The 18,287-nt window shown below is 42.0% G+C and overlaps 1 protein-coding gene across 7 annotated transcripts in view; it reads right to left on the bottom strand.

Annotated features, from left to right (window-relative positions):
• VPS13D (vacuolar protein sorting 13 homolog D) overlaps positions 1-18,287 on the bottom strand; it is a 284,215-nt gene that overhangs the window by 176,437 nt on the left and 89,491 nt on the right. For all 7 annotated transcript variants that reach the window (XM_031664499.1, XM_031664502.1, XM_031664496.1 and 4 more), the window contains 7 exons: positions 17,365-17,498; positions 15,013-15,168; positions 13,041-13,251; positions 11,713-11,787; positions 7,028-7,234; positions 5,001-5,090; positions 2,033-2,173 (listed from right to left, as the gene is read on the bottom strand). In XM_031664499.1, coding sequence (XP_031520359.1) covers positions 2,033-2,173; positions 5,001-5,090; positions 7,028-7,234; positions 11,713-11,787; positions 13,041-13,251; positions 15,013-15,168; positions 17,365-17,498 — 1,014 coding nt within the window. The remainder of the gene's footprint in view (positions 1-2,032; positions 2,174-5,000; positions 5,091-7,027; positions 7,235-11,712; positions 11,788-13,040; positions 13,252-15,012; positions 15,169-17,364; positions 17,499-18,287) is intronic.

Genomic DNA, 18,287 nt, shown 5'->3' with positions numbered 1-18,287 from the left:
GCGGTGGCTCATGCCTGTAATCTCAGCACTTTGGGAGGCTGAGGCGGGCGGATCACTTGAGTCCAGGAGTTCGAGACCAGCCTGGCCCACATAGCAAAACCCCATCTCTACTAAAAATACAAAAATTATGTGGGCGTGGTGGCATGAGCCTGTAATCCCGGCTACTCAGTAGGCTGAGGAGGGACAATTGCTTGAACCTGGGAGGTGGAGGTTACAGTGAGCCGAGATCATGCCACTGTACTCCAGAGGCTGAAATTCAGCAGACAATTCTCTACAGATAGTTTTACTTCTGTGAGAGAATTACAATGGGGATAGCAGGTTAACAAAAATAATTACAGTGCACCACACCTAGATGAAGATCTTTTATACTAATTAAGATGTTATACTTTTTGGAAGAAGAATTATTGGTTTCTGGTTTTCAATTACAACACTTGGCTACAGAAGTAATATTTATTTAAACACTAAGAGGTCACAGCAACGTTTCTGGGTTTCAGAACAGTATTCGGAATAAGGAATTGAAGGTGAAAAAACAAAACAAATTTTACCACTGACAAGAATGCCTTTTGGAAGATTTTTTGTTTGGCTGGTGTTTTTAGAGACAGGGTCTTGCTCCGTCTCCAAGGCTGGAGTACACTGGCACAATCATAGCTCACTGTAACCTTGAACTCCTGTGCTCAAGTGATCCTTCCACCTCAGCCTCCTGAGTAGCTGGGACTACAGATGTACGCCACTATGTCCAGCTAATTGTTTATTTTTGTAGAGACAAAGTCTCACAATGTTGCCCAGGCTGGTCTGGAACTTCTGGCCTCAAGTGAGCCTCCCATCTTGGCTTCCCAAAGACCTGGGATTACAAGCATGAGCCAATGTGCACAGCCAGAAGATATTCTTAAAGAGACATATACTGTGCTCATCAGAAATACCAATAAGAACCCTTTAGGTAAGTTCTTGTTTACTGCAGCTTTTCAAAAGATGACCACAAACTTTCTCTAACCTTCTAGAGTAAGAGATGTTGTGAGAAACAACGTAGGAGTCAAAACATTACAGTTTAGAGAGATCATAGGGTCAATTTACTATTTTCTAGGTGATATTAATAACCAGGCAAATTAGTAGATGAAATCTGATCATATAAAACAGTGGTTTTAAATTTGGGGGGGTCAACAAACTTATGGTCTCATTTCACAATACATTCTTTCCATCCTACTCTGACATGCATAAGGAAGTGGATATTCTAAAAGCCTCAATCCAACATACACACCAAAGAAAGTTCACAATTTGCAATAGTGTATGTTATTGCTCAAGGATGAAGCATCGTCATTCCAAAATCAGATCATGGAGATCAATAAATCAAACAATGAATGTGAGTTTTCACAGTGAAGGTATACACTACTTGATTGTATGATTATATCTGCTTTCCTTTTAGATGGCAGAAATACAAGAATAGAGCAGTTCTTATTCACAACATTGAATCCAGAGATGTACATTTCAGTGTCATATCACTGAAATGTACATATCATATCAAAGTACATATACATATCAGTACATTCATATCAAAGATACTTTTAGATAACACACCATTAACCTGGCAACCCTTAAGCAAGTCATTTTCAGAGGTAGTTCAAAATGATAATGGGAAACAACAAAGGCAATTTATTCTACTATAAAGATATGGTCAAAATCACACCTTTTAAGAATTATTCCGTGAACAGCTTAAGCAAAGTTAATCTAAACTCACTTCCAGGACATTTAATAAACTCTAGTGACCAAGCATTATGAGGAGAAAGTCCATCGTGGCCATTTGTGTTTCCCAAGTAACCTAAGTTCTTGCTTAACCACTGAGAGCATCCTTATGGGATGCCAACGCTGGAGAAACAGGTTGAGAAACAAGAGGCTATTAGGGTTGATCAGGAAAGCAGTCAGGATGAAGAAGTGATGCCTGGTACAGGCCCAAGTATGTGCTAAACTAGGATTAACAGTCTTCCAGACTCAGAGCTTAGATACAGAAAGGTATCATGAAAGACAACTTTCTACTCACCAATTAGCACAGAAGTGATATTGATATCCAAACGAGGTTTGGCCTTGGCTTCTAGCTTCAGTCGAGGAGGATGAAGACGACTAGCTGCCTGCTGTTGCCAGGATACAGAGCAAGGCCAAGGCTCAATAAATGGCTCCCAGCCTAAAAGAACACAGGAAATAAGACATCTGTTCAGCAGATATCAAGAGTTTATAGGGGAACACTGCTCGCAAATGTTCAGCAAGGACAAACTGGAGCTTAATAGCTTTCTACTTCCAATTCAGTTCCACAACAAAAGCACCAACCACCCTCAGCTACAGGTCACCCTACAGATGTCTGCATTGTCCAGAGGACACAAGTGGAAGGGCATATATGTACTCCCACAATGGTCTTCCAGAGGTGGCAGGAAGGAGGGCAGGCACCCTATGTGCCCTCTTCCACTAAAGAACAGGCAGGATGTGTTGAGACACTCAAGACGGAAAAAGGAGTCTCAGACCAAGATTGGAAAAATAATAAAGTGTCTTAAATAGCTACTAAATTTGATTCTCCTGGTTACGGGACCAATACATTGGTTGAATAAACAGGTACGTACAAAGGCTCATTAACTTTTTCTTTTTCTTAAAATATGCACAAAGACTATATAAACAACATATAAAATAATACCACAAACACTCATCTACTCACTCTCCAACTTAGGAAATAGAAAATTAAAGTCCCCAAGGGCCATTCCCTACTATCTCATTCCCCTCCTTCCTACCAACCCTCTCCCACCCAACTCCAGGTGACCATTCACTTGAATTTTTAGTTAATAATTTCCTTGCTCTTCTTTACAATTTTGCCAAGCATATATACCTTTCTTAAGAACCTATTAGACTGTCCTGTTTGTGATCTTTACATAAACTGAATCCCCATGTACATTCTTTTTCAAGTTTCTATTCTGGCTCACCAATACATCTTTGAGCATACTGTTGAGCATACTCCTACATCACATTGATGCATGTCACCGTGGTACACTGTTTTCACTACTGAATATTAACATGCATTATAATGAATATACAATTTATTTATCCATTCTACTTCTGAAAGACATTCACTTGATTGCAGTTTTATTGCTATTGGAATACTACTACAAGCAGCCTTATATACATCTGTAGTTCACACAGGCAAGACAGTCTCCACGGTACAGAGCTAGAAGCAACACATTGCTGGGTTGTTGGGTATGCTTACACTCAAATTTACCAGGGCATGCCAAACTGTTTTACAAAGTAGTAGTATTAATGTATAGTTCTAATAGCAGGGACTATGGCTTATATCTTCCAATAATTAGTAGTCTCCCACTTAATTTTTGCTAATTTCTTGGGTGTGAAAAATGGTACATCACTGTGACTTAAAAGACTCAACTTTTCAAAGCCAGTTAACTTTTAGCAGATCTTTAAATAGACTCACACAATCAGCCATTGAACAAATCCAAACCAGTATGTAACACACAGTAGGTATATTAGTCTCCTTACACCATTTAATGACCTGAATGTATTCATACAACTTTAAAAGTAAGAAATATTTGTCCGAAGAAAACAAATCATTCTCAGAAAAATAGCTCCCACATGCAAGAGTTTCTCTCAGAAAGACTTGGGCCATTATTCTAAAGTGAAACATTTTGAACAATGAAGAAATAAGGGTGTTAGCATTAAGTGAATCTGTTACAAAGGGAAAATGTTAACTAACATAAAATTAAATGTGATAAATACTCGAGAACACTCAGCAGCAGCACAACAAATCAAGGCTTTATTTCTTATTGAAATCAAAGGGAGCAGGCAGTCGGAGGTTTATACCTTGGACTGCCCAGCTCTACTCTGCTTACTCTGTCCATGCCTACTACCAATTCCGATGAGAGCTTCTTTCAGCTCTCTTAAGGCAAAAAAGTTTACTGCTCAAACCACTTGGCCCTAATATATTATGGCTTCTGAATTTCAACCTGTATAGGCTCTTACCTTGGTCTTTCAAATGGAAGGAAAGAAACCTGAAAATGCTTGCGGTATTATTGAGGTTTATGTCTCCCAAAAAACAGCCTGCTCTGATCAACAGTGGTTTGTTTGTTTTTGTTGTTTTTAAAGAGTAGGTAGGGCAGAATATACAGTGTCATCGACTCAGTAGATTCAAATAAAACAAACGAACCCAGTGGGGAGTGAGGGGACTTGAGGTTTAAAACGCTTGGCTGGGCGCAGAGGCTCACGCCTGTAATCCCAGCACTTTGGGAGGCTGAGGCAGGTGGAACACCTGAGGTCAGGAGTTCGAGACTAGCCTGGCCAACCTGGTGAAACCCCGTCTCTACTAAAAATACAAAAAATTAGCTGGGCATGGTGGCAGGCGCCTGTAATCCCAGCTACTTGGGAGGCTGAGGCAGGGGAATCACTTGAACTCGTGAGGCAGAGGTTGCAGTGAGCCAAGATCACACCATTGCACTGCAGCCTGGGTGACAGAGTGAGACTCCACCTCAAAAAAAAAAAAAAAAAAAAAAGTTTGTGGGCATAAATCTCCCTTGAAATTTAGCTACTCTCAGGGCCAAATAAATGATCCTTCACTATTGAGCAATGGCATATTCTAGAATAAGCCAAACTGCAGGATCAAAAAGAATTAGCTATAAAAACATCTTTTTTTTTAAATTTTTTTTTGAGACAGAGTCTTGCTCTGTCATGCAGGCTGGAGAGCAGTGGCGCGATCTCAACTCACTGCAACCTCCACCTCCCGAGTTCAAGTGATTCCCCCGCCTCAGCCAAAAATATCTTTTTAGTTGCAACAGATCAGATATGTTTTTAGCACAACAGAAAATCTTTATTTTCTGTGTTTATGCAGTCTACTTGCTTTTCATCTTTCCCTGTCCCACCCCACTCCTGCCCTTTCCTTCATGTAAAATTTATGTAGCAATAGGTCCAGGCAAACGTTTAAATTTGTTTTTTAAATCCCATGATAACATATGTTTTATACTGACCTGAAAGAGCACGGTTATAATAATCTCCAGAAAGAGTGAAGTGGGCATAGCCTTCAGGGCTAGTTCTTACACGCTGAAGAAAATTCAGACCTGCAATGAAAGCAAACCTTACTGCAGCGGCAGGGCAGGAGCAACCAAAACTGCCTTTTGCAGATAAATGACATTGAAGAAACGTTAGAGCTAATACTTGCGAAGGAGAGCACACAACATTCTGATATTTTGTTCATCATGTATTTTTTTGCATCAAGTTTTAAAAACATGGCACTGAAATATTATTTACCTCCATGGCTGAGTTTTTTGGCACCCTCTTAAACTCTGTGCCTGAGGCGAGTGCCTCACTTGCCTTCCCACAGTGCCAGTCCTGGCACCCAGGCATACCCAAAGCCTGTGGGAACATAAAAAATATATTTCTGGCCAGGTACAGTGGCTCACGCCTGTAATCACAGCACTTTGGGAGGCCAAGGTGGGCGGATCATGAGGTCAGGAGATTGAGACCATCCTGGCCAACATGGTGAAACCCCATCTCTACTACAAATACAAAAATTGGCCGGGCGTGGTAGCAGGGGCCTGTAATCCCAGGTATTTGGGAGGCTGAGGCAGGAGAATTGCTTGAACCCGGGAGGCGGAGGTTGCAGGGAGCCAAGATAGCACCACTGCACTCCAGCCTGGCAACAAAACGAGACTCTGTCTCAAAAAAAAAAAAAAAAAAGATATTTCTACCTGAATAATGGGAAGACTGATTAGAGAAGTCATGCTCTGATAAATATTAGCTCAAAACTGTAAGATTGCCATAGAAAAATAAGAAATCAACTAATTAGTCTCTGCAGAAAAGATATTCATGGAAACAGTCAAAATTCCAGTTGTTACTTTTAACCAAGCAGCCCTGGTGGTGCCTTAGAAGCACAGGGAAAGGGCAAGCTCTGTAATGTGCAAGAGGCCAGATTCAAGCCCCAGAAGCAAACTTTACTTGAAGGAAGAAGAGGCTGGCAAGATCGAAACAATGGAAAGTTACTCAACAGAGCAGTGACATTTTCATTTACTCTCCTTAAAACCTCAACCTCGCAGGGCGCGGTGGCTCATGCCTGTAATCCCAGTACTTTGGGAGGCTGAGGCGGGCAGATCACCTGAGATCAGGAGTTCGAGACCAGCCTGACCAACATGGAGAAACCCTGTCTCTACTAAAAATACAAAATTAGTCGGCACGGTGGCGCATGCCTGTAATCCCAGCTACTTGGGGGGCTGAAGCTGAAGAATCTCTTGAACCCAGGAGGCAGAGGTTGTGGTGAGCCAGTTGCACCACCGCACTCCAGCCTGGGCAACAAGAACGAAACTCCGCCTCAAGAAAAGAGCTCAACCTCACACTGCTTGCAGTGATGCGCTTAAGGATAAAGTACTCCCACCAGAAGTGGTGGTGAACCACTGCAATCCTAGCCACTCAGGAAGCAGGAGAACTGCTTGAGTCCCCGAGTTTGAGACCAACCTTAGGCAACAAAGAAAGACTTCACCTTTGGGGGGAAAAAAAAAAAAAGGACAGAGTACTCCTACTTTGGTCCCCGCTCTAGCAAAGGACAGCTCACATATAGTGTTTTACCCCTCACACGGCCCGGTGGTGGAGATTCAGAAGTGCACTTTCTAGTAAGAGTCTTGTTTTTGATTTTCAAGAGATAATACAACAGAACTATTATTTTCTGAGCTTATCTGTTAAATGCCTAGCAGTATTCACTATCTTTAGATACATAAAAAGATAAGAAAAATGAAGAGATCAGGAATTATTTAGCTAGAGATGTTAACACAATGGAAATTTTATCAAAGACCATTCCTATTCCCAAGCTATAGGCTGAAGGTCACATATGGCAAATAAAAGTTGCTTTAAAATATACATAATGAAAAACATATGTAAAACTATTATCTAAATTTCACCCAAATGACTAAGTAGAGTATGAATAACATAAAAAAAAAAGGCCCCAAATAATTCAGCAATGACTGAAAATATTCAAGATGAATCTGAAAAACAGGACGACACTCACGGGAAAAGGTGAGTTCAGCGAGAGGAACATCACAATCCATGCAGTCATCGATGAAACAGATGCACACACTCTCAGCTTTGATCTCCACGCCAGAGATCAATGGCGCTGCCACAGCCCCTGGGCCATCTCGGCTGGTGGAGGCCAAGGAAAGAGACTTCAGAGGTTCCGCATTCTTAAACAACCAACTTGCTGCCTTTTTCAATTGGCCTTCAAAGAAATTAAGAAGTGATCAGTTCCACCAGCTTCCACAGCTACCCTGGCCACTCACAGAGGAAACAGAGAAATAAAATTCTCTAGAGACCTACTGGGAAGCCAGGAGAGCCTTCATCCCAGAAGTATTCTTGGACTTAATAAAAAAAGAGGGGGAGGGGTAGGGGTGGGGGGTGGGAAGGAATCCCAGCATAATAGTAATCCTGCTTTTAAGCAAACATTTTGTTGCACACCTTCCACTCAAATTTACCACACCTTTCATGATCTGGCCCAAAATGCCTCCAGGAAGCCAACCCTCTCTACCATGCCATCTGTTGAAGGAGAGGAGAGAAGAGGACAGGAGAGGATCCAGACACGGTACCACTTGGTACCTAAGTACTTAATCTTCACTATGTAGTTTTGCAAATATATTGATGTGCTGCTTTGTAATTGTTCTCAAATATCTTACTTTGTGTATACTGTGCCTTCTCAACCAAACGCAAATGCCTTGAGAACACAGAGCAATGCGAGAACTGCATGTGTGTAATATGTAACCATTACTAATCACCTCTTGAATACAACCAGGTTGCTGAAGTCTCCCTCCTCCCAAAAAAGAAAAGAGAAGCAATGCCACCCCATACTTGTAAGTCACCAGAGGCCAGTACCAGGGACAGTGTAAGTAGCTGAGGGCATGGGCTCCAGAGCAAAATGGCCCGGCTTCAGGTCCTGTTCCGCCCTTACCAGTTGCTGGCTCTTGGGCAAGTTATTTGATCTCTTTGTGCCCTACAACCCCCACTTAAAAGGACTGACAGGAAGAGGGAAGAATGAGGACATGGAAAGTTCTCAGAGTGAAGCCTGGCATGTAATAAACATTATCTGCTATTATCTACATTACAGATAAACATTAGTTGCTATTATCATATTCATTACTGATGGAATTAAGTTTTATCTACTAAAGAAATAAAAATTACCGGTCGGGTGCAGTGGCTCATGACTGTAATCCCAGCACTTTGGGAGGCCGAGGTGGACGGATCATGAGGTCAGGAGATCGAGACCATCCTGGCCAACATGGTGAAATCCCATCTCTACTAAAAATAGCAAAAATTATCTGGGCATGGTGGCACGTGCCTGTAATGCCAGCTACTCAGGAGAGTAGCTGAGGCAGGAGAATCGCTTGAACCCAGGAGGCAGAGGTTGCAGTGAGCCAAGATTGTGCCACTGCACCCCAGGCTGGCAACAGAGCGAGACTCCATCTCAAAAAAAAAAAAAAAAGGAATAAAAATTACCAAAGAGATGCTGGGCATGGTGGCTCACGCCTGTAATCCCAGCACCTTGGGAGGCCAAGGCGGGCAGATCACCTGAGGTCAGGAGTTCAAGACCAGCCTGGCTAACATGGTGAAACCCCGTTTCTAATAAAAATACAAAAAACTAGCCGGGCGTGGTGGCATGTGCCCGTAATCTCAGATACTCGGGAGGCTGAGACAGGAGAATCACTCACACCCAGGAGGCGGAGGCTGCAGGGAGCCAAGATCGCACCATTGCACTCCAGCTTGGGCAACAAGAGCGAAACTCTGCCTCAAAAAAATAAATAAATAAATAAATAACCAAAAAGAGGCCGAGCACAGTGGCTAATGCCTATAATCCTAATGCTTTGGGAGGTTTAGGTGAGAAGATAACTTTAGGTCAGAAATTTGAGACCAGCCTGGGCAACATAGCAAGATCCCATCTCTACAAAAAAATCTAAAAATTAGCCAGTTATGGTGGCACATCCTGTAGTCCCAGCTACTCAGGAGACTTAGGTGGAAGGATCATTTGAGCCTAAGAGTTTGTAGCTAGAGTGAGCCATGATCATCGCGCCACCACTACACTCCAGCCTGGGCAACAGAGCAAAACCCTGTATCTAAAATTAAAATTAAAAAAAAAAATTCCAAAAGGTTCTCAGAACTTTAATAAAAAAATCAAAACAAAAAAAAAAAAAGAGGTGCTCCAATTGTTAAAGAAAGAGTAAAAAGCACAGGAAAAGTAAACATTAAGGGGTATAAAATTAATTAAACCAAAAACTAATGATGACTGGGTAAAACAAAACCATGGAACACATGAGAACTAGGTCTACCTTCATTTTTTTCAGAATCCAAAAGGTAAGCTAATGTAAAAGAGTATGTCATGAAACAAGCCTTTTCACAAATAGATTGGCTGGAATTTAATCCAGATACAATTTTTTTAGAAAAAGATTTGTCAATTCAAGAGCCCCAAGAAAATTTTAAAAAATTAAAATTGAAAAATAAAAAAGAAAGAAGTCAAGTAAAGAGCCTGAAAAAATATATCTATACCTTTTGGTCTGGTATTTAAAATATAGATCTCTCTACCAAGGATACATTAAAAGGCATAGACAAAACTTCACATCAAAAAATGTTTACTATATATGTGTGTATAATATTGAATGAATAACAAGTGAAGAACGATTAAGTAAATTATACTACATCCTTAGAGTAAATGTAAAAAGATCACTGTTGATAAATAATTTCAATGACACGGGAAGATGCTGTTGCTATATTAAGTATATCATAACAAAATTACAATCATAATTCAATAAAATATTTTTAAAAGACTATAAAATTGTATTAGCAACAGAATCTATCAGTACATTAAAAATTTAATGTGTGCATGTGTGTGTGTTGGATATACTGTCCACAGTAGGTAGAGAAGTAGAAAGAGGCCGGGTGCAGTGGCTCACGCCTGTAATCCCAACACTTTGGGAGGCCGAGGCGGGCGGATCACAAGGTCAGGAGTTTGAGACCAGCCTGTTCAAAAAAGTGAAACCCCGTCTCTACTGAAAATACAAAAATTAGCTGGGTGTGATGGCGGGCACCTGTAATCCCAGTTACTTGGAAGACCAAGGTAGGAGTATCACTTGAACCTGGGAGGCAGAGGTTGCAGTGAGCCGAGATGGCGCCACCATACTCCAGCCTGGGCAACAGAGCGAGAGTCTGTCTCAAAAAAAAAAAAAAAGAGAGAAGTAGAAAGAGAGAAAGTACACCCAAGTGTAAAGACTGGAAAGGAGGCTGAGGCAGGAAAATTGCTTAAGCCCAGGAGCTGGAGGCTGCAGTGAGCTATGATTACAGCATAGCTATGATTGCATTCCAGCCTGGGCAACACAGTGAGACCCTGTCTCTTAAAAAAAGGGAGAAAAAAGATGGAAGGAAATGCAGCCTGCACTGTATTTCTCTTTTTGAAGAGAAAGGGAAACATAGAGACAGAAAGCAAGTGAGATGGAGTAGAAAGAACACAGATTTAGGAGGCAGGTAGACCTGGCTTTAAGCCCATCGTAGGGGACTAAAATGTGACCTCAAACAAGTTTACTTAAGCAGTTCCAGTCTGAGCTGGTTTCCTCATCTCAAGTGGGAATAATAATGTCTGCCTCCAAGGGCTATGAAGAGGATGCAACAAGACAACACAAAGATAGGCATACAGGACCTCAATAAATGGTCATAATTATCAGTATCACCACCATTAGTATGACCACTAGTAACAGTGGCTAACATTTATAGAGCACTTACTATGTGCTAGCACTTTCTTAGTGCTTTGCATATAGTAATTTACTTACATCAAATCTCTGAGGGAGGCAGCCTCTTATCTTCTTTCCACAGATAAGGAAGCACTGGTTCACAGAGGTCAAAGCCACTTCCCGAAGTCATTAATAAGCAGTGGCAGAGAATAAGGATCTGAACCCAGTCAGTCAGCTCCAGAGCCGTTTATTTTTTTGAGACAGTCTCACTCTGTTGCCTAGGCTGTAGTGCAGGGGCATGATCTTGGCTCACTGTAACCTTCGTCTCCCCGGTTCAAGCGATTCTCCTGCCTCAGCCTCCTGAGTAGCTGGGACTACAGGTGTGCACCACCATGCGCAGCTAATTTCTTTTTTTTTTGTACTTTTGGTAGAGACGGGGTTTCACCATATTGGCCAGATTGGTTTCAAACTCCTGACCTCAGGCGATCCGTCTGCCTCTGCCTCCCAGAGTGCTGGGATTATAGGCATAAGCCACTGCATCCGGCCTCAGAGCCCAAATTCTTATCCACTATAAAAGACTGCTGCCTGTCATCCCAGCACTTTGGCAGGCCAAGGTGGGCGGATCACTTGAGGTCAGAAGTTCGAGACCAGTCTGGCTAACATGGTGAAACCCCATCTCTACTAAAAATACAAAAATTACCTAGGTGTGGTGGTGCATGCCTATAACCCCAGGTCCTCAGGAGGCTGAGGCAGGAGAATGGCTTGAACTGGGTAGGCAGAGGCTGCAGTGAGCTGAGATGACACCACTGCACTCCAGCCTGGGCGACGTCATTATTACTGACCTAAGATGATATGCAGTCCAGAGAAAACACATAAAGGGTCCTCCAAACACACTCAGTTCTCTAAGTCGCCTTGTGGCAGCAAGAGAGGAAATGGGAAGGAAGCATATCATCAAGATAAACAATGGGTAACAGAATCCTGTTCAAATTACCTTGACACGCCAAAAGAGCTTTGCGACAATCATCCATGCTGAATCCCAGCTCCTGCAGCCTAGCCAGCTGTAACTCTAGGAAACAAATAGCATATAATTTTCATAAATAATTTTATGTAAATTAATCTACAAACTAATTTTAGAAAAAAAGAAAAGAAATTCAAAAACCTGTGACTAAAACATTTCCCTTTTGCTAAGCAAAACTGGACTCCTAATTGGAGAGTTCAATCAAGTGTACCCTGAAATCTTTGAGTCTTTTCCTCATATTGACTGTGTTTTTAAAGTGATGTCCTTGCCAGGAATTGGGGGGAAAGGTCTATTTCCCATCTGGCCCCTTCATTCTGCCATCTGGCCCCTACATTTTCCCCTGTAAACAGCTTAAAATTAGGGGTGGGCACAGTGGCTCACACCTGTAATCCCAACACTTTGGGAGGCTAAGGTAGGGGGACTACTTGAGATCAGGAACTCAAGACCAGCCTGGGAAAAATAGCAAGACCCCGTCTCTACAAAAAAATATTAAAAATTAGTGAGGCATGGTGGCACACACCTGTAGTCCCTCCCAGCTACTCAGGAGGCTGAGGAGGGAAGATAGCTTGGGCCCAGGAGTTTGAGGCTGCAATGAGCTATGATCACACCACTGCTCTCCAACCTGGGTGACAGAGCAAGACCCTGTCTCAAAATAAACCAATAAATTAATAATAAAAGTTTAAAAATAAAACTTAGTGTTACTCATATAACTTCAGAGGAGAGGCCGGGCGCGGTGGCTCAAGCCTGTAATCCTAGCACTTTGGGAGGCCGAGACGGGCGGATCACAAGGTCAGGAGATCGAGACCATCCTGGCTAACATGGTGAAACCCCGTCTCTACTAAAAAGTACAAAAAACTAGCCGGGCGAGGTGGCGAGCGCCTGTAGTCCCAGCTACTCGGGAGGCTGAGGCAGGAGAATGGCGTAAACCCGGGAGGCGGAGCTTGCAGTGAGCTGAGATCCGGCCACTGCACTCCAGCCTGGGTGACAGAGCGAGACTCCGTCTCAAAAAAAAAAAAACAAACTTCAGAAGAGAACTCTCAAAGCTTAAAACTCAACTTTGGCATTATCCAGGTAACTCTGGAAAAAACTGAAAGAGGAAAAATAGTGGTGTAGTTGGTTAGGGATGTCTTGTTGGTTTTTAAATTTTAAAAAATGAGAGAGTCATACTTAGGACTTACAGTTATACTTAATGACATACAATTAAACTATGAACAATTTAATTGTGCAAAAGAAAATTTTAAGAGTCAAAAAGAAGAAGCGTAATTAGCAAGACTGAGTGGGTTTTATAGTTAAACACCTACCCAAGACAGGATCTAACGTGTGTCTTGTCCCTTCTCTGATTTCCTCTCCAACGCGAGATGCACCTGGAAGGTAACTTTCAACAGAGTCTGATGCCAGGGCCACTGAGTCTGGCACTGCCGCATTAGCTTGCTCTGGGATGGATTTTGCAATGGCAAGAAACAGCTGAACATCATTATAGGAAAGTCTGATATCCAGGGCTTGTAACTGAATCTAACAAAATGTAAAAAAGGTAGCAATTTTTTACAGCTGCAGTGGTTTTGCATCCATATCACTTACAGATGTAATTCCTATTTCAAGTTCTAAAAGTCCAACAGATACTGCACCAAATTTCTCATTTAAAAGATTGCAAAGATCTTGAAATTAAGCACTAATAACCATAAGGTAATATGTCTCAACTATGAGGTCAAATGGTCACAAAACTGCACCACGTAAAAAATACTAAGCTAGGATAATTACTAGAGCAATTAGTATTTCAGCAGGATGATTTTCATACAAGTATATTAATCATTAAAGCAGAGGACCAAAGATGGCTCTGGGGGAGAAAGGAGCACCTATCAGCAACATTTCTTAACCCCTTTTGCATGGATCTATTTAATTTTTTAAATCTCTCAAACAAAATGACCAACCAACAAAATTTATCTCTTCTTTATTCAAACATAGCTTAAATGAGTCAAGTTTGCCACTACTTCCTGAAATCCAGTCTTACTGAGAAATGAACAGTACAGCTACCTCTGGTACAGGCAGTGCAGACACCAAAACCAGACTAGTGCACAAATGAGCACTCTGGATGGCTGTCTCAATGTCTGAAAATGGTGTTTTATTAACTAATTTTTTTTTTTTCCGGGAGGAAAAAAAAAGACCAGCCGGGCATGGTGGCTCACGCCTGTAATCCCAGCACTTTGGGAGGCCAAGGTGGGCAGATTCTGAGGTCAGGAGATCGAGACCATCCTGGCTAACAAGGTGAAACTCCGTCTCTACTAAAAATACAAAAAATTAGTCAGGCATGGTGGCGGGCACCTGTAGTCCCAGCTACTTGGGAGGCTGAGGCAGGAGAATGGCGTGAACCCAGGAGGTGGAGCTTGCAGTGAGCCGAGATCGCACCACTGCACTACAGCCTGGGCGACACAGCGAGGCTCCATCTCAAAAAACTAAATAAATAAATACATAAATATCAGAATGGCTTTTCTTTTTTAACCTCCTATGGTTCAAATGGATTGATTAATTATCTCCATTCAACCAAGGAAATCAAATGCCCAATTCTCAAGCCTGCCTTCCCTTGCTTCACCTTGGATCCTCCTTACTTCCCTACATAGTTCTTTGCTCTAGTTAGACCGTCCTGCTTCCACTCAATTTAGGTTATTCATTTGGAATGCTCTCCCTCCTCCTCTCTGATTATCTACATCCTACCCTTCCTCCCAAATCCACCTTACGTGGAGTCTCACTCAAGATTCCTACCTATGCTGAGTTCTGCTTTCTATAAGCTTCTATATTCTACAAGACAACTCAGGACTTTTATCCTCCCCAAGACTGTAGGATCTTCTAGGACAGAAACAATGTCATATTTATTCTGTATGTGCTAAAATAACTAAGAGGTTGTTGGGGCCAGGTGCGGTGGCTCACACCTGTAATCCCAGCACTTTGGGAGGCCGACGCGGGCAGATCACGAGGACAGGAGATAGAGACCATCCTGGCTAACACGGTGAAACCCCGTCTCTACTAAAAATACAAAAAATTAGCCAGGCGTGGTGGCGGGTGCCTGTAGTCCCAGTTACTCAGGAGGCTGAGGCAGGAGAATGGCGTGAACCTGCAGTGAGCCGAGATTGCGCCACTGCACTCCAGCCCGGGCGACAGAGCGACACTCCATCTCAAAAAAAAAAAAAAGAGGTTGTTGGGCTCAGAGTAAGTAAGTACGCCTGCATAGGAAACTGTTTGAGAGCGTATCAACATATTACACAGATTTTGCATCATTACCTCCAGGACAGGTGGGAAATCTTCACTATTGAATGCATCCATCAATCCTGAACTATTTTGATAAGAAGAATTCCCCACCAACTCCACTTGAATTTGTACAGGATCCACAATTGAAAGAGCTGTATCTTGCTCATTCCCCAGTCGGCATGAAAACACCTAGAGAATGAAATGCAATATGGCGAGAATTAATGTCTGATTGAGGAAGGGTCCAACTATCAGCACAAAGAGGCTAACTCAGAAGCCATCGGCCATGTGTTATCCCAAGACCTGTAACAACTGCTGAAACAAATACTGTGAAGAGCGAGGCCCCCTACCACTGCCGAGAGCACAGGCAGTGGTTCACCCAGAGGAAAAGGCAGTTTAGCAATACATCCCAAAAGCCTTACGAATCTCACACCCTTTGATCCAATAATCCTACTTCTCTCTAGGAACTAGCAAAAAAAAAAAAGATTCACTAAACCATTATTTAATAGTTAAAAAAAATTAAGAGCAGCCAAGGTTATATCGTATCTACTCAATGGAGTATTTGCAGCCATTTAAAAAATGACAAAAAAGACCACACAGATTGTAAGAAGACAGTTACAACACAGACTGTGTGAAAATACAACCCAAAATAATGTTACTCCCCGACTTGAAGGAAAGAAACACACCAAAATGTCCACAGAAATCATATACGATTTTTGATAGGTTATTTCCCCTCCCCATGATATTTTCATAATTAAAAATAAATACATTATTAAAGCTGGGTGATAGGTACATATGGAGTTCATGATATTATTCTGTTTACTTTGTATATATTTGAAAATGTTCTACAATAAAAGGTTAAAAAATAAATACATTCATTGGGAGAGAGAAAGAAGGGAGAGAGGGAGAAAGGACTCCAATTCTAGGACCAAATTATTTTGCATGCTCAGGAAGAGCACAGAGGAAAGAAAACAGCCATCACTTGGGTCCTTCTTACCCCTTCACCCCCTCCACCACCTTTCTGGGGCACACCCTAGTGCTGTTGAAAAACATGTGACACCAAGGTCCTTTGCCATATTCAAAATTCAAAATTCATAAGCTATAAATTTTCCCCCAATGATTTATCAAGCTGGTCTTAAAATTCAGACCCAATTGTGCTGTCTAAAAGGCAGGACTGAAAGGAGTTTCCAGCGATCTCAAATATTTTGCCATGTAGTTGTCCTAAGACTTTAGAGCAGGAAAGTTTCATTTTCCTTTTTCCTTCAGGGGTTTCTGCTACACAAAACCCAATTGTACCTGACAGTTCATTAATCAATCACCAAGATTCTCCATTCAAAGCTAGTATTGTGGTGGCTTGGAAGGCAGATGAATTGCAATTTCATGATCAACTCACATCACACCAGTATGCAAATCCTTCCTCTCAAACGGAGGTTTCTTTACAAGAGAGAAACAAGCGGTCAAGAAGTAGAGTCCCTACAGGCTTTATTCCACTGTTTGTCTCAAAACCATAAACCACATACTCCTAACAGTGAAAATAAGTTTTATTCGTTCAAACTTTGAGCAATACCACTGGAAAGAAAAGGGCATGAAAAGTCTAATCATAAAGCAAAAGGAACCCTGACCAATATGCTAACAGTATGGCATGGGGAATGTGAGCTGACATGAGTCAAGTACAAACATCTGACAGAAACAAGAACTTGCCACGGTTCCCCTTCTGTCTCCACACCGCATGGCTTAACAAGAGACAAAGCACTTTTGGCCTAATATTGCATAATGGCATTTTCGAGCTACAAAGGCCGCTCCAGCACAAATTATCTTCTTCATGAGATGACATGAGAGCCTAAAGCACCACTATTATCCATGCGCTCCTTTCAGCCAGGCAGGACTCTGCAGAGCTGCCCTTTTATAGATCAGGTATTCCTGAAAGGATAACATATAAGATCCTTAGCACTTTGTATAAATAGGTTTCCCTTCCCAAAGCCCTAGCTCTTCACAGGGCTGCACTCCAGGTGAGGAGGGGGATGCAGGGGAAATGAGATCCACAGCCTCACCTTCATGCATGAGGTCTGCAGAACGAGAGGGCACGACAAGGGGCCTCACAGGGCAGTGGGGACTGAAGAAGTCTCCTTGAACTTCTTGAGGAAGAAAGGGTGTAAGAGAAAGAGGCAACTGCCCTCTGCATATTTATAGCCTAACACAGGGAGACTGAATTCATGCATTAAAATAGCCAGGGAGATTTGGGGAGAAAACAAACAGGAGAAGAGGGCAAGGGTCTTCCAATTCCATGAATTACTTCCCCTAATGAAAGTTTAAGAGGTAAAATTATCTTCCAGATGCTTTTCTCGTGAGCCAACATGCAGTGCTGTGATCAACACATAGACTTCTTACCTCGATGCCAAACAAACTTCCTGAAAAGGGGCGATCAACAAACCGGGGCTTATAGGTGAGCACTGTGGTGCCTTTCAGAATAATGGCATTGGTGTCAAAGCAGGACACATCTTCAACGACCACAAACTCCGTGCCTGGAAAGGACAACATTGTCAGTCAAGCCAGAGCTGGGAAGCTGGAAAACACCAGAGGCTGTTGCAAACGAGGCAGCCCATTTCCACCAGGCTACAACATGAACCAGTAAGATTTGTTCTGCAAAATGTCTGCTGACATTTACTAACACCGTCATCCTGAACCAATATTCTGCATCTGGCCATGTGCAGCTAAGCCAACAGAGCCCTGCAGCAGCAGGAAAGACTGGGATGTGATTTCTCTCTTTAGAATATTTCTAAACTAGATAGAGAAACTGCACCCCAGTCCTCCTGGGAGGCCTAGGAGATATTCAGCAGTTCACAAAATCATCCTTTCTCTAAGTGATGACCTGATTGAAAATTCCAGGAAGAAGACTCAGGTACTCATGTTGGCCAGGCACTATGTATCTAAGTAGCTATTTACAAGGTTGTTTACAAAGAACGTAGACCAATTTAATGTCGAGATTTTTGAAATCGGTAAGTTTTCAAGTTATTTGTATATATTTAATAGTAAATTCACTCTGCTTTACACTGTATTTTTATCAAAAACCATATATAGATGAAGCTTTTGTAACTGAACTCATGTAAAACGCATTGTGCTAGCCAGCTTCATCAGAATCATTGAGAAGCAGGTACAGGTATCAGAAACGTAACAATAAATACACAAATACATACAGATACACTAGATGAGTTCGCTAGTCAACAAAAGCCATCATAAATCCATCTATACAAAGAAAAACATTCTTTTTGTAATGAAAATAAAAATCCCCCCACTTACTTATCTTCAAAACT

Source organism: Papio anubis, chromosome 1, assembly GCF_008728515.1.
Source record: "Papio anubis isolate 15944 chromosome 1, Panubis1.0, whole genome shotgun sequence".
Lineage (NCBI taxonomy): Eukaryota > Metazoa > Chordata > Mammalia > Primates > Cercopithecidae > Papio > Papio anubis.
This window is presented reverse-complemented; position numbering and strand designations above follow the sequence as displayed.